This window comes from Telmatherina bonti (genome assembly GCF_933228915.1).
Source record: "Telmatherina bonti genome assembly, chromosome: 8".
In the NCBI taxonomy this organism is placed as follows: domain Eukaryota; kingdom Metazoa; phylum Chordata; class Actinopteri; order Atheriniformes; family Telmatherinidae; genus Telmatherina; species Telmatherina bonti.
Genome location: NC_136626.1, coordinates 27697810 through 27720777, shown reverse-complemented (window position 1 = coordinate 27720777; position 22968 = coordinate 27697810). Strand labels below are relative to the sequence as shown.

General features: G+C 40.9%; 1 protein-coding gene across 1 annotated transcript; it reads left to right on the top strand.

Annotated features, from left to right (window-relative positions):
- Positions 1-231: 231 nt before the first annotated feature.
- Positions 232-22504, top strand: LOC306759928 (granzyme E-like; the record flags this gene model as incomplete). The annotated part of the gene is made up of 9 exons (XM_079245675.1): positions 232-311; positions 473-605; positions 726-947; positions 1064-1192; positions 2536-2566; positions 6001-6086; positions 13666-13768; positions 15550-15726; positions 22473-22504. Exons 1-9 carry the CDS (start codon positions 247-249, stop codon positions 22502-22504), a joined length of 978 nt encoding a protein of 325 aa, XP_079101801.1. The 5' UTR covers positions 232-246.
- Positions 22505-22968: the final 464 nt, after the last annotated feature.

The following is a 22968-nucleotide window of genomic DNA, read 5'->3' as shown; positions in this document are numbered from 1 at the left end:
TTAATGTTTAATCCATGTTTGTGTTTGTTGATTGGTGTGGTTCATCCTGAACTTGTTGAATGGGCTTTAACTTTTGTTTGCTAAATTAAGTGATAAATGATTGTATGAAGGTTTCACAAACAAAGAAATAAACAAACAAAGATCTCTATAGTTTTTACAGGGGAAGTCATTGGAGGCCATGAAGTTTTGCCACACAGCAGGCCATACATGGCCATTCTGCAAAGAGAAAAGGGTGATAATAGTATAATGTACTGCGATGGATTCCTCCTGAATGAAGATTTTGTGATGACTGCAGCTCACTGCCAGGCCAAGTCAGTCAACATGCTTTATACCTTTTCCCTAGAAGTCTTAAAACTTAGTACAGAAAAAGCTGGGAGTTAGTCTGCATATGTTGAGGTCAGGGATTATGAATGTAAGTGCTTTATATTTTTTGAAGGCAGAATAAAAGAAATATTTTGCTTTGCAATTTCAGGTCGTACAACGTTCTCCTTGGGGTTCACAATTTCCATGACAAGACAGGAGTACAAAACCTGGCTGTGCAACAAGCATTTCCACATAAAGAATACAATGCAACCATGTTCCAAAATGACATCATGATACTCAAAGTAATTTAAAAAGACTTTTTTTCCCCTCTTTATTCTGGTTCTTTTTTTCTCAGGAATTACGAAGCAAACTGTTGAAAATGTATTTTTTTTAAAAGTAATATTTTTTGTATGACATTTCAGTTGTCCTCCAAAGCAAAGCTCAACATCAAAGTACAACCAATTGCTCTTGCAGACAAGGATGATATCGTTTTACCGACATCATGTATGGTGTCCGGCTGGGGACAAACCAGCACAGAGAATAAAAAAAATTCTCCTGTCCTCAGGGAAGTCAATGTAACACTGATCTACAATAAGAGATGTAACGACGTGTACTGCTCTGAGGGTGATCATGGACCAGGAATGGTATGAATAAATTACACTTCTTTTTAATTTATCATGTAAATATAAGGTAGTCACCAACAATACTTAATTTTCTGTTCCCATTATACACTCACTACTTGCTATGCGTGTACTTCCAGGGAGACTCTGGTGGTCCATTAGTCTGCCAAGATGGAAAGGCATATGGGGTGGTGTCTGCCGCCAAAAAGACAGCTCGCCCCCTCTATAAGTACACCAAGATACCTGAATATACAGAGTGGATTAATGAGGTCATGAAACTTTACAGCAGGAACGACAAGCCGATATTCTACTGATCAGATCATGATATGTGTATTCTGTAACTGAAGGTAGGATGGAAAAGCAGATAAATGATTACTGAGATGTCATGTGATTGGCTTAAAGTTCATAAAGCAGCTTGTTCTAGTGTTTCATGGTGTTGTAGCTTTTATGCTTTTTAATAATAGCAGCATAGCTTTAGAAATATATACAATATATATATATATATAAATATGCTCTTTGAAAGATCTGTTTAAATTTGGCCCTGCTTCTAGGAGTTTTTCAGTTTATACATACATATATATATATATATATATATATATATATATATATATATATATATATATATATATATATATATATATATATATATATATATGTGTGTGTGTACTGTACTCCTTTTGTGTATCTACATTTGAAATAAAATTCTGCCATATTATGTCATTTTTTATGTGTTTTCTTTTTTTATTCAATTGCAAACATAATTTTTCTGCTGGAAAAACTCCTCTTTCTAAATTGGTTATAAATCATTTGACAGTTCAGTGTACTGTTATCTTTGTCTGCTCACACAATTAATTCATATTAAGATAAAATATTAACACACTATGTAATTTAACAGATGATTACTGTGACCTGGGTATGTCAGCTGTAATAAAAGGAGAACTTTGAATATGGTGACAAATTAAGCTCAGCTCTAGCACGATCATCGACCCTTGACAAGGAGGGAAAGCCATAAAAGGTCATTTCTAAAGAAGCTGGTTGTTAACAGAGTGCTGTATCTAAGCATATTAATGGAAAGTTGAGTGGAAGGAAAAAGTGCACCAGCAAAAGGCATAGTCAAGCATGTCAAGCAACATCCATCCAATAATTTGGGGAGCTTCACAAGGAGTGGACTAAAGCTGGACGCATCAAGAGCCATTACGCACAGATGAATCCTATACATGGGCTACAAATGTCTCATTCCTTGTGTCAAACCACTCTTGAACCAGACACAACAACAGAAGCATCTCACCTGGGCTAAGGAGAAAAAGGACTGGACTGTTTCTCAGATAAAAGCAAATTTTGCATTTCATTTGGAAATCAAGGTCCCAGAGTCTGGAGGAAGAGTGGAGAGGCACAGAATCCATGTTGCTTGAAGTCCAGTGTGAAGTTTCCACAGTCAGTGATGATTTGGGGAGCCATGTCATCTGCTGGTGTTGCTCCACTGTGTTTTCTGAAGTGCACACTCAACACAGCCGTCTACCAGGACATTTTCAGAGCACTTCATGCTTCCTTCTGCTGATAAGCTTTATGTAGATACCGTTTTTTTTTTTTTTTTGTTTTTTTGTTTTTCCAGCCAGACTTGGGACCTGCCCACACTGCCAAAGGTACCAAAAGCTGCTTCAATGACCATGGTGGTACTGTGATTGATTGGTCAGCAAACTCACCTGATCTGAATCCCATAGAGAATCTGTGGGGTATTGTCAAGAGGAAGATGAGACACCAGACCCAACTATGTAGATGACCTGAAGGCTGCTATCAAAGCAACCTGGGCTTCCATTACACCTATGGCCCAACCAAGTATTGAGTGCATGGAAATGAACATACTTTTCAGAAGTCTGACATTTCTGTTTAAAATATCATTTTTTTCAATTATCTTATGTAATCATTGAATTTTCTGAGACACTGCATTTTGGGTTTTCATTATCTATAAGCCACAATCATCAAAATTTCAAGAAATAAATGTTTGAAATGTTTCACTCTATGTGCAGTGAATATATATATTACATATGGGTTTCACATTCTGAAATGAGTGAAAAAATTTCTAACTTTTTCATAATATTCTAATTTTCTGAGATGTACCTGAAGTAGTAAAATAACACATCGCTGTGTACCTTCTCTGCCTGGCCAGAAGGGGGTGCGGTTGAGTGATTTTTACTAAGCTATTAAAAGCACTAAATGCCATCACTTTCAAATTGATAGGTACTACAAGCTATTAGAAATTATCATCTGAAATATTATATTTAAAAAAATATTCATAAATAATATTTAAGGAATATTTATAGAAGAGGACGCCCTCGAGGACGAGCTGGACACCCTGGGTCTAAATCACTCCATTGTAGCTTTTCCTGTATGTTTAGAGTTGTTGCCTTGTTGGAGGCCAAACTTCTGTCTCAAGTTTTTGCAGCACCTCATAGTTTTTTCTAAAAGCATGGCTAATTAAGTTCTATCAATCTTTTTATCAGCTATGAACATATTCCTTAGCCCTGCTGATGAAAAGCATTTCCACAGCATAAAGCCACCAAGGGAATAATAATTCTGCCACACATCACATTTTGTATTTAGGCTAAAAATTTTAACTTTGGTCACACATTATTAGTTTATTTTATTCCACATGTTTATCTTGTTCCTCACAAAGTCTATCAACTACAAACTCGATTTCTCATAGCTTTTTTCAACAAAGCTTTCTTCAATACGTTCAATTCATTCAATTCGTTGACTAGTTTTGTGAGACACCACTCAGGTACTCTTGATTTACCAGTCGATCTGTGTTCCTACCGTCACCTATGGCCATGAGCTGTGGGTCGTGACCGAAAGAATGAGATCTCGTAAACAGGTGGCTGAAATGAGTTTCCTCAACAAGGTGGCCGGCCTCTCCCTTGGAGATACTGTGTGGAGCACGGTCATCTGGGAGGGGTTTAGAGTAGAGCCGCCGCTCCTCCGCATTGAGAGGAGCCAGTTTAGGTGGCTCAGGCATCTGGTCAGGATGCCTCCTGGACGCCTTCCTGGTGAGGTGTCCTAGACATGTTCCTCCAGGAGGAGATCCCGGAGGAGGCCCAGGACACGCTGGAGGGATTATATCTCTCGGCCGGCCTGGGAACACCTTGCGATTCCCCTGCAGAGTTGGCAAACGTGGCTGGGGAGAGGGAAGTCTGGGCTTAACTGCTTAGGCTGCTGCCCCCGTGACCCATCCCTGGATAGGTGGTAGAAGAGGGATGGATGGATGAATGGATGGATGGATGGATACATATTTGGAACATGCTTACCGGATGAAAGAGGTGTGATATTTGGAGATTAAAAATGAAACCACTGCGATACCGTATGCGATATAGACAGGAATATTTTCCCAACCGTGAAACATTGTGGTGGATACATCATGGATTTGGGATTGTGTATGCTGGACTTGGTTCAAAATGTCATGAACAGAATCTGAAGAGTTTCATGACAAAGTTGAGTTAAACATCAAGACAACTGGAAACATACAAAATGCCTGACTATATAAAATGTTGAAGGAAAAGATTTGGTTCATGTTTGTGAATGGAAAACTGTAAATCCTGAACTTAATCCAAGGAATGCCATGGAAGGACATGAAGCTAGTTGCTAGATTTTTACTTTAGAAGCCTGCTGCAGCATTCTGAATCATATTCTTTGAGTGTTTGGATTAATCATCCACTTTAATTAGTATAATCAAGTTAATCATTTTTTACAGCTTGTTATATCAGATTCCTCTACAGCAAGTGAGCTATCAGCCCTCTGATTAAGTGGCAGATCCACAAGGCCAGAGAGAAAGTGGTCACTACATTGATGCTATTCTCTTTAAATCCTGTAGGTGACACTATGGGACTTTTTAAACCGCTGCTTCAAGATAGTGTGGAATAGACTAAAAGATACAACACAACACACAATGCAACACTATGCAGCAAACATCATAAATCACCGATGTACAGAGTGGAAAATTACAGGCCAGGAAAAAGTTTGAGTAAACAGGAACAAGTTCTTATCGTTAGTCTTCAAAGCACTTGCTAAAAATGATGCGTTGCCTTGAAAATACACCCATTCCCCTGTGGTGTTTGTTTTATTTGTTTGTTTACTTAAATTATCATTAGTAATATAATGTTTGTGAATTTTATATAAAGGTTCTATTCAATACAGTCCAAATTTGTTCAATTAAATAAAAAAGCATAATTTGAAAATAAAGCAATATTTCTTCAAGAATATATGTAATTATATGAAGTAAGCCAGGTAATTAGGTCTTGATTTAAGTGTATACTGTCAGTATACACAACATAAAAGATCACATTAACCATGAGGGTAAAAAACAGAAAATAGCATGAGGAAATCCAAGTAGTTCCTAAACAGGTTAAGGAAAAAGGTTTTTTTCTCCTAAAACGTTTCTACGGTCAGACGACACCAACATTTTTTTTTTTTTTTTTCATTATTTAACAATATAAATGCATGATTTACTGCAAATTCAACACTTTTCATCAACTCAAGAAAATCATTTTTAAGCTCAAAGCATGGAGGCGGCAGCTTCATGCTGTGCAGATGTTTCTAAAGTCCTTATCGTATAGTCTCAAAGCATATCTCCAATGCAGCACATATAGGGGACACATTAAAATGCTTCTTTAAGACTTTACAAAACTCAAGACTCAGTCCAATTAATATTCAATGAGATTGCAAACATCAGTAGTAAGCATCCATCTTGCTTATCTTTAAGATAAACTGAAGATCAAAGATGCCAAGGGGATGCTAAAGGAAGGCTCTACATTGCTTATTTAAAAAAACTTATTTAAATTCCTTTAAAACACTCTCTAAACTAGGAATAATGAAGTGTTACAGCATGCTGCAGGTATTGTGCAGACCACTTTGCAATACAAGCTTGCAGCCGCCTCTGAAACTGATCCTCTACTGTAAACAAAATGGTGCAGGCAATTAACATTAGAAAGTTAAGACCACAGTCAGTTTAAAAATAGAAGCAGATAGTGCTGCTGTAAGCACTCGAACTTCTTATCTACCCTTTTCTTTCTTTCTTGTACCTCAGCACCTCCTACTCAAGTTCACCTCACAGCTTCCTGTGCATCACCACAGTTTTCCATTGAGGCAGACTTCGGCCTGTCGAACTTCACAGTAAAGTTTTAGTCAGATAAAAAACTACAAAATAGACTAGCTGAGGTACTTCAGAGAGATTCAAAAAAGAAATGTCATTGATATGGATTTAAAAAATGCTGAAAAAGAGAAAAAAAAAGAAAAAACTTTCTTTGTTGCTGGTGCTGTTGTTGTATTTATGTGTTGGAAGGAAACAAACCAGTCAGATGGGAAATAATTCAATCAATCAGCGCTTTGCTTGACTTTGTTTAGTTAAGTGTGCCAAACTGGGAGTGTTTATGCACAACAATAACAATACACTACACAATGCAAGTACATATCTAGGCTGATTTATGTTTTCTTTTTATTTCCATAATTAAAAAAAGAATTACTAATATGACTGAAGAGGGCAGTCTAAGCAAACATACTGCAGGTTTCCTTGTGCAAGTACAGGCCAGTATCCTCTCTGAGAGGTTCATTGACTCCATCCTATATGTGCTGTGTCCTGCACTTGACTCTCTTTGATGCTGATTGTTATTCCAGAGCCACAGCTTTGCAGAGGCTTGCTATTTTATTGCATCCACACTTGCGTGTGATGATGATGGCTCCTTTGTTTGCTCCAAATGATCATTTATTTCACTGCATATTACAAATCAGTCCATATTTGAATATCTGTAAAGTTTCTACAGACTCTATCCATGAGAGGAACGTGTGATTAGGTGGGGTTTATGCAGTATTTGTGCTATGAGTCTCACATTAATGTGGCCGTATGGTTTTCAACAACAAGATAAGGATGCAAAAAGCTGCCCATGTGCCTTTAAGAGGCAAGATCACATTGTTATTCTGGGTTTGTCCACATGCCGACTGTGGAGGTGGACAGATAGTGGTTCTGGGGGTGGTGTGTGGAGGAGGGAAAAGGTGTGGGATGGGCAAGCGTAGGAGTCTCCTTATATTAGTCTCCAGGGGCCAGTATGGATTAGAAAGACACAGTGAGAGAGATGTGGATAAGATGTCCTTTAGATGCATCCCGTGTTTTACAGCACATCCAAGGAGGCAGGGATTGATCCTGTGTCCCCCTTTCCTCCAGAATGGTGTTGGAGGCTGAACACTCAAGGCTAAGCTGCCCATTAACAAGCCAATAATTTGTGCCATTATGTGAAGACTGCAGCTGGTGCTACTGATGATGTGCGGCTTCTCACATGTCAGCTCTGAAGACTGAAAGGAGACTTAGTGCTGCTCATTATGAGGCCAGCCTCTCATCCCTGCTTCCATCCTTTGTCTTGGAAGCACGCATGACAAAAAAAAAAAAAAAGGCTTGGCCTGGATGGCTTATTTATTTCCTCCCTTGCTCTCCTTTTTGAAACACGGCATGCTCAATATAAAATCAATGCATTAAGTGTTCTCAAGTATGCAGAGTGACGTGCTGCCATTCCCACTCCATGCCTTTGGCTGTGATTACAGCTAATTTGAATGATTGAAATGCTTCCATAGTGAAGCCAGAGTGACTGAAGTGAAGGGCTCACACAGATGAAGGGGGAGGAGGCGAGAACGGCTTGGCTCTACTCCAGGTGGAGGAGGTGAGTCATTCCCCACACAGATAAGACCGTCTGCCAGAGAGCACGTATGTTTGCATGTGCATTGTTGTCACACGCACGCACACAAACTGTTTTTATTCACTCAACACAAATTGTTACAGAGAGAATAAAACAATGCTCTGAGCTTCAGAGTGTTGAAGAATGAAAGCAGCTGTAAAAATTTCTTCTGTTTGAGTCAGAGTGATTTTTTTTTTTTAAATTATTGTGGATGTCCTTGAATCTGTGTGCTGCAGATAAATAGTCAATCTGTGGTCTTAACCCTATAAAGCCCAACGTATCATGTGACAAACAAAGTTACTTTATGGGAAAAAAAACTTTGCTCAGAATTCTGTTGAACACAATCTGATGCTTGTCTTCTGCCCCCTAATAGATACCAGGAGGTAGAAGATTAAACTATGATATTTTTGACATAGTATCACATTGTGATAAATGGTAAAGACCCCACCCACCCCCCCTAAATAATGGTTTCAGCTTTTTGTTACATTTAATCAAAGGGCCAAGTATTTTATTCTTAAATTTCTTACTATTTTTGGGCATATTTTATAAACTTTACACTGTTGATGAGTCAATGCAACAAAATGTTCTGTATACACTTGTGTACGCATGAATGATAAGAAAGCCTTTCGAAGTGGAAGTAAAGCCCTCATATTCAAAATATTTGCCTTTTCTCAGCATTTTGTCATGGGTCGGGCTCTAAAGGGTTAAGGTTGACTGACTTGACTTTGCAGACTGGTTATCAGCTTTGTATGGCTCAACATATTAGGTTTATTCTGCTGATGAAATGAGTTTGTGCATGTTTTACATTTCACTTTGAGCTGGAACTGATGACGTCCCCACTCCGCACTATTCATGCACTTATATTTGTGAAGTTCTCAGTATATCTGGTTTATTTTGCTAAACGTTGCAGATGCAACCATGTGTGACTGCATATTTGGGCCGCCTGATTGCGCTGCTCAAGGTGGGCGTCAGATTCGTGTGGCTTTAACATCAACACTAAATAAGGTCAACAAGAAGTCTGAGTTGCGGGTTCGTAAGCCATCTCCACTTGGCCCTGTTTTTGTCCTTTTGCATTTTCATCATTGTTTCATCTCACTGTGATAGCATCTTGAGATTTAGAGTTATGTTTTGAGTGTGTGGCAAACTATATAGATCTCACCAATGCAAATATAGACAAACACTCCCGTGTGCTAACACACCCACCCATAGTGGTTCAATATGAGTTTCCCATTGCGCCATGTATTCATGAGAAGTGTGCTTCCTTCTTATCGGATAGTGACGACAAATATCTCACAAGATTTCTACAGTATTTGTGGATGACTGCAAGCAAGTTGATGGTTATTTCACTTACAACAAGGGAGGGGTGCATACAAAGAGACTCTGTGTTCAAGACAAAGCAAACAAGCAGGCATACGACTAAGCTGCCTTCTTCCACCCCCGCCTGCCATGCACCCCAGCCCACAAGTCTGTCTCTTCCTAATAAATGTGCCAGACTCACTCTGTCTGTCTGTCTATCTATCTATCTATCTATCTATCTATCTATCTATCTATCTATCTATCTATCTATCTATCTATCTATCTATCTATCTGTGTCCATCCATCTGTTCTTCTGTATGTTTATCCCTGTCTGTCTGTCTCCTCCACCAACGCCACTGACGAGAGAGAAAATAAAACGTTGTTGTCATGGAAACCAACCATGCCTCTCCTCCTCTCCCCTCATCACCTCCTCAGCAAGCTCAAACTTGAGATACATGTGCGCGCACACACACACACACACACACACACACACACACACACACACACACACACACACACACACACACACACACACACACACATACACACACATATACACACAGCTAAATCATTCCAGAAAAACTATTTAGACATGGACAACTTCAGGAAGAACTGCACACGAGACATTCAACGGTTTGTTCCCTTTAAATAATACACTTCGGCCAGTTCTTTGTTTTGGCCGTCATGAAATGATACTTAACTTATGAAACCACAACTTTTTTCCATCGTCTGTGATTTAGATTGAATTAATAAAAATATTTACCAGTTATTATCATCATCATCCATGTGTAAAGTAAAACTCTGAAGAAGATCAATACATACGATCTTAAATTCTTGTTTGATCAGGCTGAAAGTTAAAGATATGATCATTTCTGCCCAGTGATTTCCTTGAGCTTGTAATTAATTTCACAAGCATGCACAAGCTCTGTGGTTAGGCCCATAAAGTTTACAAACCAGTAAAATAACTTAACGATGAGCACAGAAAAAGCAGAATCGGCCACTTTGCCTTGAAGCAAAAGTGCAGTTTTCAGGTAAAGGAGCAGCTTGTGGACTGCTGTTGATGTTGTTGATTTTGCAGCATGGTCTCAAGAAAGGCGGCTTCAATTGTCAGCACCTGCGAAAGCACACCCATAGCCACTTCCACACACACACACACACACACACACACACACACACACACACACACACACACACACACACACACAAACACACAAACACTCTCCAGCTGCTCTGAGGGCTGACACACCTCCACTTAAGCTCCCCACCTCCCGACTCCTCCTCACATCCTCCTCATGCAAGGCACATGTCCCGCAGGTCTCCATTCACTCAAGGTGAGATGCAGATGACATGACAAGCTGCTACCATGACAACGGTTGGTTAGGTAAAACCATGCAGCATGAGCCTACATGTCGGCTGATAATGAAATGGCCCCTCCTTTCTTCTCCTCTCCCTCTTCTACAGAAACTGAAGAGAAATGACTTCTAACAGAGGTTTTCTTTCTACTATCATCCTACTGGTCAGGTTGTTGGAAGCCTTTGCAGGTTTACAAGATGAGTATTGGATTTACGATCATTTCCTGTAAATGTTAAGTTACTGCGTCGTTATGCTGTTTTACCTGATTTTATTTTTTTTCCATTTGGGAATTATAACAGCTTGAGATCATAGCAACGATGCTTTAGAGACAGACAAAATATCATTTCAGCATTTCCTGGCCAAGGACTGACGAGCCTGCACTTTCTAATATGTTACACTGAGCATGATTGGCATGTGGGGAGAGAAAATAAGCCAAAAGAAAAACAGAAGAACAAAGTGTTTGTCAAATTAGTCTGCGCAATCATTCTCCCCCTTAACAGCTAATGTATTTGATATGATAATTATGCTGGTTTATTTACCAGCCACTTGTAACACTGATTACACTTTAACAAGCTTATTAGCCAGAGGTCTGCATGGTAGTTCAACGTTGCTGTCATGTTTCGGCTTTAGAAAGTTTGTTTTGGTCAGATTTCAATTAATGTTTAAGTAATTAAGTAAGTAAAGTAAATGAGTAAAGGAATTTCATTTTTGATACTAATCAAGAAAGCTGTGTTGACTGGGAGTAGATAACATATCCGAGTCCTTCACTACAGAGCAAGCTAAATGACAGATAAAAAAATCTGTAGTCTGATGTGCCATCTGTGCCCCCTTATCTGCAAATTATTGTGTTGTGTAATAGACCTTTCCTCCCCCTCCATTCCAGTTCATTCACTCTCTGCTTTAAGTACTGTATTCAGACAGACTGCAACCTCAAGAGCCTGCAGATGAGAAGATACATCCCCGGTGACATTTAAAAGGAGTTGCTACCTCACCAACCCCCTCATCTGCTCGCCCATTGTCAGCATCCTCTGTGGCCTGTGAGAACGTACACGCCCAGGCCATTTAGAAATAGTCTGTGTCCTGGTTAAAAGCAACACCTCTCTTTGGGTGCTATTTGGGCTGCATGATTCACTGTGATTCATGCCAGTGTGTGTTCGCTCTGTTCTCACATGAGCTGGATGACCAGGGGGGGAGGAGTAGTTAACCGGAACATGGATCATGATGGGTGTGTATGAGTGTATATGTGCTTGTGCGTGTAGGCTGTGCCACACATGAAAGTGGTACATTGGACAAAGGGAGAAAGCCAAGCAGAGACTGAAAGTGCTCAAGTGCCAAATTAGTCAGCCCCCCCACTCTGGAGCCCACTTTCAGAAATATCAGGCCCACTTGAGGAAGGGGAGGGAGAAGTAGCCAGGAGAAATGATCTTTCATTTTGAACTTTCTGTGGCTGTGAAGGAGCAGGGGCAGTTGCAGTGTCTTAAAGAAAGTGGAAAGCTCATTATCACATCACTGATATTATCCTGCTGTGCATGCACACTGTACATAACCTCTTCATGGCTGTGACTGACATGCTGATGAAGTGACTGGCGCTCACTTAACTGCACCCTGCTGTTTATTGTGCATGTAACCTGAAGGTATGAAAGAGAAGTAATACATTAATATGACAGAATGCCACGAGGGCACATACTGTCCACTTCACACCTAACATGTTACCTTCTTTTTTAGCTTCCTAATTATTTACAAATATCATTTGGCATGTAATGCTTGGTCTGTTTGTATGGTTGTTTATTTGTGTGTGTGTGTGTGTATGTTTGAGATTTCTAGTGCACAGCAGCTCCCAATGGCCACGTGGGTGTGTGGTGGGTAGCTTAGAGTTACATTAATAGCCAAAGGGCAAGCAGGCTGAGGCAGGCATGGAGAGAGGACATAGACAGGAAGGCAAAATACAGTTTGCCAGTCGCCCACCACTTCCTGTATGTCTCCCACACTCTCAGCCCACGGACTAGAGCTGCTTCTAAAACCAGTTTATTTAATTGCTGTACAACAAAGAAATGACAAAAGTGAAGGCAAGCAGAGTGAGGAAAAGCTTTGGAATGTCACACGTACTAATGTGATGAGTTTGTCTCTGCAGGACAGTTATGCAAGACGGTGGGACTACAACTGCTCAAAACTTTCATTTTCTTTAAGTGTAGTTTTATCAGTTGTTACAGTGACAAAAAGCAAAAACGGAAAGCACAACTACCTTTCAAGCACAGTCTGTCAAGGTTGCTCTTTTCCTTCAAGGTCAAAGTCTAATACGGATGAGCTTAATGCACGTTTCTCCCCAAAACTTTAACCTTGTTTTAAGTCTGACTCCAGGTGCAGATAGTCAAGCTGACACTGAGTCCCAGATGAAAGAAGGATTGTAGTATCAAGACTTAACCAGCAGAGGTCCTTCTCTCATTAGTTGTTGTCTGCCTCTGTCTTGAACTTGAAACAAAAGGTGATGCGGGTGAGCCACCGTAGTTCAAGTGTAGTGTAACAGAAAACAGATGCCTTCATGAACACATAGTTCAAAGTTTCATCTCTTATGAACTATAATAGTCTCAGTCTTTCAGATATGACCTGTCTTTGGGAATATTTCAGACCTTTAACTCATCTCCACCAACAACAAACCACTAAGCGTTCACATCCACTGCAGCTCCTGCAAAGAGGCTGCTGCTCACTTGTGGTCAGGTTGAGAGGGTTAATGTCTGATTATTGGACTGGTGGATAAGAAGCCCCTAGTTTTGCACGCATTACTGTGTTCCTGTAAGAGGCAATTGCCCCCCCAGCCTCCCACCCGCCCTTGCCCTTTTGGGATACCACATCCCCATTGAACTTTCCACCCACTCACCAAGGAATGTGGGGCGAGAGAGAGAGAGAGAGGGGAGGGAGCAGGGGACCGTGAGAGGCAGAGATGGGGGATGTAAGGGGAGGAGAAAAGAAAAGAAGTAAAAGGATGACAAAGACTGAGCAAAAACAAACAGTAAAAAATATATATATATATTTATTAGACTGTGTGTGTGTGTGTGTGTGTGTGTGTGTGACAGGAATGTCCCGATCAGTTGGGCATTGACATGAACAGGATCATGGGAACAAGGCAAAGACAAACATGTTTAGTACATATCTGTGCACCCATGCACACAGACTAAGCAAGAACCAAGCGTAATATAAACAAATCCATCAATACATGGCCATACAGTTCGATCCAGGCCGTAATATGTTTTGGTTTTATCTCAGCAGTTTGAGCCACATGACATCACAAGCCCTTAGGTGCATGTTTGATATTGTTTTTGACACCCGAGTCTTGTCAACAAGTTGCTAATGCATCTCTCCATGCCTTTTCTCTCTGTCTGCAGACTTTCTCAGAGGACTTGTGTGCTGCTGAAAGCAGGTGCCGTGGACCGCCTTTGGCTGAATTAGGAATTCCACAGCGTAAAGTGGCAGCATTGTTCAAGAAAGGTTAGAGCTGTTTCAAATTCTCCCCCGAAATGAAAAGGCCCTCTCTCCAGCGGTTGTACAAAAAAGAGAGATGACATTTTGGTTGCATCAGCTGTATGTCTAAAGTGTCTACAGCAAAATGCCAAAATGATCAAAGCCAAAATAGGGAGGATAATACACACACAGAGCACCTAGGCTCTCTTTGTTAGGTTATCTACCCACAAACCTTAGTCAGACCTCATAAAAAGTCATTACGCCCCTCAATGATAATTCTGTGAATACCACCCATATAATGATAAACATTTACAGGGTGACAGTGAAAGGAATTTATCAGGTCTTTACATTAGGGATTAGATTCGGTGGTTGAATTAGTGTCTGTTCAAGGGCAGAATGGAGGATTGGGAACTCAGTGGGTGGAACATGAAGAGATTTCATAAGAGTAGGCAGGTGGTGCTGACACAAGACATTAAAGCTCTCTACTTTCCTCTGGATCAGTCTCTGCATCTTGCTCTTCCTGTCCTACCTCCAAGCACACCGTTTTTTTGTTTTTTTTTTGACAATTTAAAGATGTGAGCAGATACATTCGCTTTGAGGTGTCAGCTGGAAGACTGACAGAGTTGCATTTCTTAAAGATTAGACCGTAAGAGGCTGGTTCTTTGACCATCTTTGTCATTTCCCTTGTTGAGGTCAGTCATGTGTACGTCACCGACTCTCTGCTCTGTTCATTGCTTAAAGAACCCAGAGGCTACCTGCCTAAAGCACCAGCTCGTCGCCATTGTGGCAACGCCAACTCTTTGTATCTTATAGTGACTCACTGGAGATCAAGCTCTTCATGTTTGCTCCATTTCTCAGCCAGTGACACCTTGCAAAAGGGAGTCATCAGGCTCTAGGTTCAGTCATATGTAAGGATTATCAAAGGAGCACGATGTCGAAAGGTAAACTTCAACTCTGCACCCACCCAATAGGCAGACAGAAGTGGGAGGCAGCGCAAACAGAATAGATGTATTTGCTTTTTATGTAAAAATCAATAGGCCCAGACAGATGGCGGTTTGTTTCCTCGCTATTTACTCCCCAGCTTCATGATTAATGTCCTCCCTGCCCCTCCTGGGCTGATTGTGAACAGGTAAGCAGAAACTAGCCCCGTCCTTCCCGTCTTCAAATGGATGACAGATGTGCGCGCTGCTGTCTTCTTCCTTTTTTGTTTCAAGCCACTGACCCATCTATTCCTCAGCCGATTACCTGGCCACAGCAAGCAGCCTTGAACTTGAACTTAAGAGAGAAATATTCTATAATTTCAAAAGCCACCTCATCAGTTTCTTTTTCTCTTCATCGGAAACTAACTGGGATTTGAAAAAGTTAGCTGGAAAAGTTTGTATTTATTCACGCAGAAGGGTTTTGTGACTCATCTTGTGTAACAGCAGACAGATAGTGTCTACGGTCTCTCACCACTAAAGATATGTTGTGACAAATACACTGAAGAGGGCTTCATGCCAGCCATGCCTGAAGTGTTTGAATTCGGAAGGAGAATTTACTTGACATGCCGGATGTAAGAAGCTGATAACCAGTAAAAACATAGATAACAGACAGATATGTTGTCATTTTTTCCCTCTGAACCACAAAAGATGGCTCATGAATGAATCAGAGACGTCAGAAACAGAACAACTAGAGTTCCGCCAAAGTTAAGTAATATTTTCTAGATCAGCATGCACACTCTGAAGTCAGTTTCCCTGTACGCAATGTACTTTTACTGGAATTTACCCCAACTGAGACTATGTGTGAGTATTTTTCCTTGTCTCAATCAGTACAAACACTAACTCTAGAGGCAAGACTGATCCTCACTGGAATCAGCCTGAAGACTGCACTGCTGAATCTGTGGGTTTTAACAGAGCCCTGTGTGGAATCAGACTTTCCTTCTGCTGCTCAGAGAGATATTTTTAGTCTCCCAGTGGCACTTATGCTTAAGAGAAACAGCACAGAAGGTAAATGCATCTGATTTAAATGGTTTTGTCTGGGACTTTTTGATTCAAGCATAAGTCCAATTCACAAGCAAAGTGATGGTTGCACAAAGCTTCTAACCTGTCTCTCATGTCTTTCCTCATGCTTTTCAAGACAAGTCAGGGTAGAAACTATAAGAGGGGGTGGGCTGAAAGTCAGTATTCCAGCTGGACTGAAGTAGAGCAGAGGTCGCATGGGTGGAGGTGTGGGTGTTGCAGTGGCAGTAGTGCAGGGGTGTAGCAGAGTAAAGAGCAAAGAGCAGTTCCTGATTCCACAGCCCTGAGCTCACCTCCTTTGTGCATGCTGCCAGCCACTCCTTTTCTCCTTCACACCCTGCTTTTCCTTCTCCTCCCACTCATCCCTCCACCATGTCTCTCCATCTGAGGTGTTAACTCCTTGTTGGGCTGCTCCAGAGCCATTGGCATCAATTTCAGTTTTCAAGGAAGCTTAAAGAAAGAGGCGGACATGCAGCGCTTACTGGAAGTAAAGGTGTGTGTGCCAGGAAAGTAAAAAAAAAAAAAAAAAAAAAAAAGAGTCACTCCTTAAATGTTTAGATCCATTTGCAACACCTTCTAATCTTCCTGGCGTTTGACTGTAATCTTGCATGACGGACATAGCGCACACAAAAACAACACTGTATCAGTGACGTAGGATGCAACACAAGATGAGGCAGGGACTGGTGAGGAGGAGCTCTGGAATGATCATGCTTGTGTTTAACCATAAATACTGGGCTTAGTCAAGCTTCTCTAAATCATAAATGTGGGCTCGTTGAGTGTTTTAAACAATAGCTAATTGGTGATAAAGCCAACATTTACAGTGTCATCCCACTGAATATCTACGACTTGTCCACAAAAGAGAATTATTTCATTGAATAATAGAACGCATTAAGCAAGACTGACAGGTGAATGGAAGAATAACACAGGAAGTAATGACACGCATGCAGTACAGCATGACATGTAGGCGATTTAGCATCCATCCTGCGGATGGGTTTGGCGGAGGAGGTGGATGTAGTGGAAGAATCTTGCAAAACGAAGCACCTGGAATGAACAGGGTTGGGCTTTGGCCGATGCATAAGATCAGTATGTGCTTCTCTTCTGCTCTTACACTACTCACAAATCCAATCTGTGAGCGGTTGGGTGAGTCTGGCATTACACAATACGAACCATAGACGGTGACATTTTAAATGTGCTGACTGTCCTTAGGTAAGTAACGCCGACGTGACGCGTATGCTGTGGATAAAGATGACCTTATGATAGAAATGCTGTTATGCCTCCCTCCAGTTTTTTTTTTTGCGCCTTTAGCTCTCATTTACTTTCCACTGTTCTTTATTTTGTTTTGTCCCTCCTATCCAGCCAGTGCTACCATATTCCCACTGTTTAAAGAAATAAACAGTTCACACAGCTGCATATTGTCCTGTCGCTGCTGGAGCTATAAAAAGACCCACTCGGCTGCATTTATTTATCAATTAATCTGGGCTATGCTTCTCTTGCTTCCATGCTGAAGGATCAGGCAGTACATGATTAAGGACGCTATTACAGTTTGGCAGCTCCTGACTCTACTCAGTAACCTCGGAGGCATAATGTACTCTAATGTGTTTAAGTTCCATTTAAACTTCCAGCTTTGCCTCTTTACCCTGAATGTTACTGAAAAAGGCCCAACTTTGGAGAGAGAATGTGTGAATGTACATGTGTAAATGTAATTACTTCCAAAAGGATCAAGGGCCAGTGGAATATTCATACATAAAGCATAGCGTTCATTTCTAATCTTTATTAAACTACCTGCTGTTACTTGCCTTTATTTTCTGTGGTCTGTGAAATGAAGCAGGATTTTGGGAATCTGTGTGTGTGCGCTTCTGTGTGTGTTGGGTTTGTAGGGCTGCGGTCCACACGTAGAATAGAGGATGTCAGTGTAAACACAGCCAGTCAGTGCAAAGGAATGTGTGAGGCATGCAATAAACCATAAGAACAAAGTCCAAAAGAGGAAGGGAGGGGTGACAAGAGGAAGGAAGGGGGAGGAAGATGGAACAGAGTGCAGCAGAAGGGGTAAAGAGAATTTTTTTGGTATATGTGTATGTGATGAGAAGAGGGAAGTAGGCTACAAGATGATGTGAGAAGTTGAGAAAAAGAGTGGGAGAGGAAACAGATCCTGAGGACTTGTTGGAGAAAAGAGAAGTGATGTGAAAATGCATAAAAGAGAGAAAATAAAATACTAAAGGAAGAGAAAATTGGGACTCAGACAAGATGAGGAGGAGTACCCACAGTGGTACCCTCAGGGGTAGAGAGAGAGAGACAAAGAAAGAATGAAAAAGAACCAAATGAACAGGGAAAGGATTGGAGGCCAGAGGAGAGGGAGGAAGTTGAGGGAGGGTGCAAACCAAGAAGGGTTCCCCAACCTGTAGGCAAAGAGGTGGGAAGGAGGTGTGAGATGGCATTAAAAAAAAAGAGGGTGAAAAGATGAGGGAAGGTTGGTGGAAGGCGGAGGTAGATCAGTCATGTGGAGTAGGGTGGCGTGAGGAAGGAAAAGCCATGTGAAACTTCAAAGGCTTTGAAGGCCTTGACAGAGAGACAGGTCAGAGTTCTGTAATCCAAAGAGAGGTTATGGGGTCCTGCAACTCCGGTTCCCGCTGCTGCTGAAACTAATTTAGCCAGAGGGCCCCAGCAGCTCCCTAGAGGGGCAGGTTGTAACCAGAGGAGCTGTGAGTGACGAAGTACAGCGAGCTACAGACGTAGAAAGCTCAAACACACACAAGAAAGAATACTTCACAGACCCTCACAAGCCTGTCAAATGGATCTTAGAAATACACAGTAAATGCTGCTTCTGTTCACATGCAAATGTATCAATCATACCTATAAGGAGAAGCCTTTTTAACATTGTTGATGCATAAATGTCAGTAATTTCTTTTACCAACATAATGGGACCCAACTGTCCAGGTTATGCTCTAAGCTCTTATAGTTATAGGTAGTCTAGCCAACCATTACTTATGTGGCAATGGGGATGTTGCCTGATGCACTGAGATGTACCTCGCTCTATTTCTCTAATGTATTAATGTATAAATATATGCCAGTATTGCCTTCTCTAACTTGTTTCTCATTTTTTTCCGCAGGTCTTCCTGAATAAGTGCAGTTGTACATGTTGATCTATCTTTCCTGTCCTCTCCACCCCAACCAGTCGAGGCGGATGGCTGCCCTCCCTGAGTCGGGTTCTGCCGGAGGTTTTCTTCCTGTTAAAGGAGAGTTTTTTCATTCCCACTGTTGCCGCGTGCATGCTCAGGATGGGGGATTGGATCAAAGTCATGACTCGATGCAATCAGTTGGTTTCTATTATAGGATATGTATGAATTGGCTCGAACTGATGTGTATGTTGATTCGTGTATGTAAAGTTCCCCGTGACAACATTGTTATGAAGTGGTGCTATACTAAAAAAGTTGAATTGAACTGAATAACTGCAAAATACATTTATTTTAATCTTAAAAAAAAAAAAAAAAAGGTCATCATGTCTTTTTTTCCATGTTCCCTGGCAGTGGCAACAATGGACAAACATGTCTTCATCTTAACGAAGACCAACTGACATGTGGGGAACAAGGAGAGGCTTGTCACGTGTCAGAACACCCAGTAACGCACTACTCATGGTCAGGGAAAGTTGAGGTTGTTTTTGTTTAAGCAATTATGCTTTACAGTCACCCACACTGAATTCCTTCTTTGCTGACCCATATGGAATTACTGCACTGGCTCCAAACCACCCGAAATGACAGAAGACTGTAAAATACGGGTAGGCTCTGTGAAAGGAGACACTATGGTGATGGAGCTTTGGTGCTTGGTGCTAACCAACTGATCAACAGCACAAAAGGCACTTAAACAAGTTACAGGAGACTTGAGAACCAAACTATGTGTGGATGAGCAGAATAAACTGATGCATACTGGAATATCTTTGATGCATACTCTGTATGTTTTATGTATATCATGGCGCACGTGTTTTGTGTCGGAAAATGTATGTACTTTAGTGTGAGCGTGTGGGTGATGGGAGGCCAAGTAAATGAATCGTCCTGCACTAATCATACAAAAATGCTCACATCTTATTCACATCCTTGCCCCCCCCTTGCCCTCGCGAAACCATCTGTATACTGTGTGAATGTAAACAAGTGGGAGTGGACGCAGCTTTGAGGCAGGAAAAACAGGACTAGAGGAGATGTAATGGTTTGACTCACTGGGGCAGTCACAGGAAAACCAGCTGAATGGCATCTGAAAGAGAAGAAAAGGAATTAAAACGGCGGGCAGCAAAGAGGCTGTGGGTGTCTGAAGTTTTGTTAGATAACAATGCAGGAAGTGTAATTAAAACTTGCAGGTGAGTAAGTGGTTTAAGCTTGTAGGAGAGCCTTTATGAGCAACAGTCTGTTCATCATGGCTTTTGATGTGCATGAACGTGCACATGCTGTCTGAACGCTACTCTGTGTGGGCTCTGGGTGCTGGTTTTATTACAGTCACTACCCAAAAATTCTGAAATGTGTCTGTCTACATAAGATGGAAAACAACACATACACACATGCACATACCCACTGTTTCTTCCTCTCATGCATACAGTTGTAGATATTTTCACAATCGCAACATCAATAGATAGAGGTCTGCAGTGATACCACAGCAAAAAGATTCCAGCTTCATTCTGGTCTGCTGGGGCCTTTCTGCTTATTTATATGTTTTTCTGCTAGAGTTTCTCACAGTGAGTCGAATAAGCTGGCTAAAACAGCAGAGTGTTATCTGTTCCCCTCCTCTTTCAAATCCAAATGTGGCCGCTTTCCATATGACATAGAGAATCTATGCTCTAAAGCTATCTTTCCTTATACGTTATGGTCTTCTTTTAATAATCAGAGGTGATAGACATGCAATCAAACAACCAAATGTTGGACTTTCTAAAGCTAAGCTCCAGGGTTGGTTCCTCCAATCTTGCAGAACAGGGATCCCCAATCCTGGTCCTCAAGGACCGGTGTCCTGCAGGTTTTCCAAGTGTCCTGCTGCAACACACCTGATCCAAGTCAATGTGTATTTAGCAGACATGTGCAGAGCTTGTCTGAGTCTGAGTCAGGTATGTTCCAGCAGGAACACTTGGAATACCTGCAGGACACCGGTCCTTGAGGACCAGGGTTGGGGACCTCTGTTGTAGAACATAGAAGACGTCTCATCTGAAGGAAGTGCACCGCAGACCCTGCAAAGAAAATGACCAGTGATCTTAGTTGGTGATTTTCTTATATGTTTGCAACGCAATAACTTGCAGGTTGTTATGATTAGAATCAAGTATAAGTGATCTTTCAAGATGATTTCTCTGCTTCATATATTGTACAGCTGCTAAGATGAAAGGTTGCTTCAAGAAAAATAACAATCAATCAATCAATCAGTCAAGTTATATGTGAATATATATATATATATATATATATATATATATATATATATATTTATGTATATGTGTGTGTGTGTGTGTGTGTGTGTGTAAAACAGCACAAAGTTAGCACAAAGTTCTTTACTAAAGAACAATAACAACTAAAAATGAACAAAACAAAGTTTAAGACAAGCCTTCACATACCCAAGCATAAGCATCTAACATAACCATATTACAAAACAAAAACACACATCTAATCTTAATCTTTCACACTCTCACACAGGTAAAGTGCACATAAGGACCTCCACTTACCAACCCAGCCACTAATCCTTTACCTCACAGTCCAGCGTTAGTCTCCAATGTCAGGGTTAAAAGCTATAAGAAATAACACAAAATCTAAAATTAATAGGACTCATGGAACAAAATGATTTTTTTGAATGAATGAATAAATAAGTAAATACATAATCTAATGTTCATTTTATTAAATTTAACTCAATTTAATCGAATTTTATCACATTTGTTTTATAAAACCATTTTTGCTCAACAGAAAAGCTTAAAAGTGGAAACCACTTCTTGTTTTTACAACCTCATTTCAAGGTACTGAATATCTAAAATGAAATCTTTTGAAACTGCATGTGCCATAAAGTTACATATAAAGACATGCAAATGTTGGACTGATAGCTTACTTTTTCAGTGCAGGTTGTTTCAGTTTAAATGCACTTCTGAAGAAGAGCTCTGATAAGTTTTACAAAGAAGTATTGCATCTTTGAAAGGAATCAATAGGGATGCGTCGACCTCATTTCAGTGATGCACACACAGCACAATAGAGCTGAGGTGAAAATAAGTGTTTACCTAGGGAAATGGAAATGCTAAAAAATGATCATGGTGGTAGATAAGGCATAATGAGCATTCCCTCGGTGGAGATTAAGGTGGACATGATAAATCCCAAACTCCTCTGCTCCACCTTAATGGAGAGAAACTGGAATATCTTTGAAAAGTGCCGAGCTCACCCAGACCCAAAGGTCCTGGGTGACCTAGTTAGCGAGTCCCTGTGGTGGGTTTTAGTAGTTCATCTGACAGGCTCGCCTCGCATGTGAGCTCCGTTTTTAGCTGCTTCACTTCCTATCTGACTCTCACACTGCTGCTCACTCCACTCTGTGTCTCTGGCCTCTACCTCCCACTCCTGCATTATCAGTCCAGTTTCACCATGCAGGAGACAGAGGTTGCATGTGCAACAATCAGTCCGGCTCACCTTTTAGCTTTGGCTTGTGTTCGCTATGTAAATTTGCAAATATGTGTGGGCTCTTCATGCATACCAGGTTTCTGCTTAAGGTGACCACAATTCTAAGAATTGTGTATTCAGGAAGAGAGCTGAGGTCTCGACCAGGCAGGTGAGCGTGTGTTTGTGTCTATGTGTGAGTTTCACCAATGAGATCATCAGATGACAACTGTGGGGGCCTGAATGTCACCACGGGGAGAGCTGTCATAAGGAAAGAACACCATCTCTTGCAATAAAACGTGACAAGTTTGTTCTCGCTCTGCTCCCTGTGCTCTTGTTGCTGTACAACCATGAAAACCAAAGCTGCTCTCAGAGGATGGAAAGGATTCTTTCTTTCTTTTTATGCAAAGACACACTCAGCATAAATGATTCATGTTGAAATAAATACATTAAGCCTTTTGTTTGCTATTTTTATGTTATCAAGTCAAGATGAAAATAGCTGAAATGCTTTTCATTTTACAAAGTGAATGGTAAGTTATAAAAAAAAAAAAAAGACAAATTGTCCATAATGCTGCACAAACACAACATGTCACATGGCTGTAGCGGGTTTCAGAGACTAGGCGTACTGCTACATCACGCT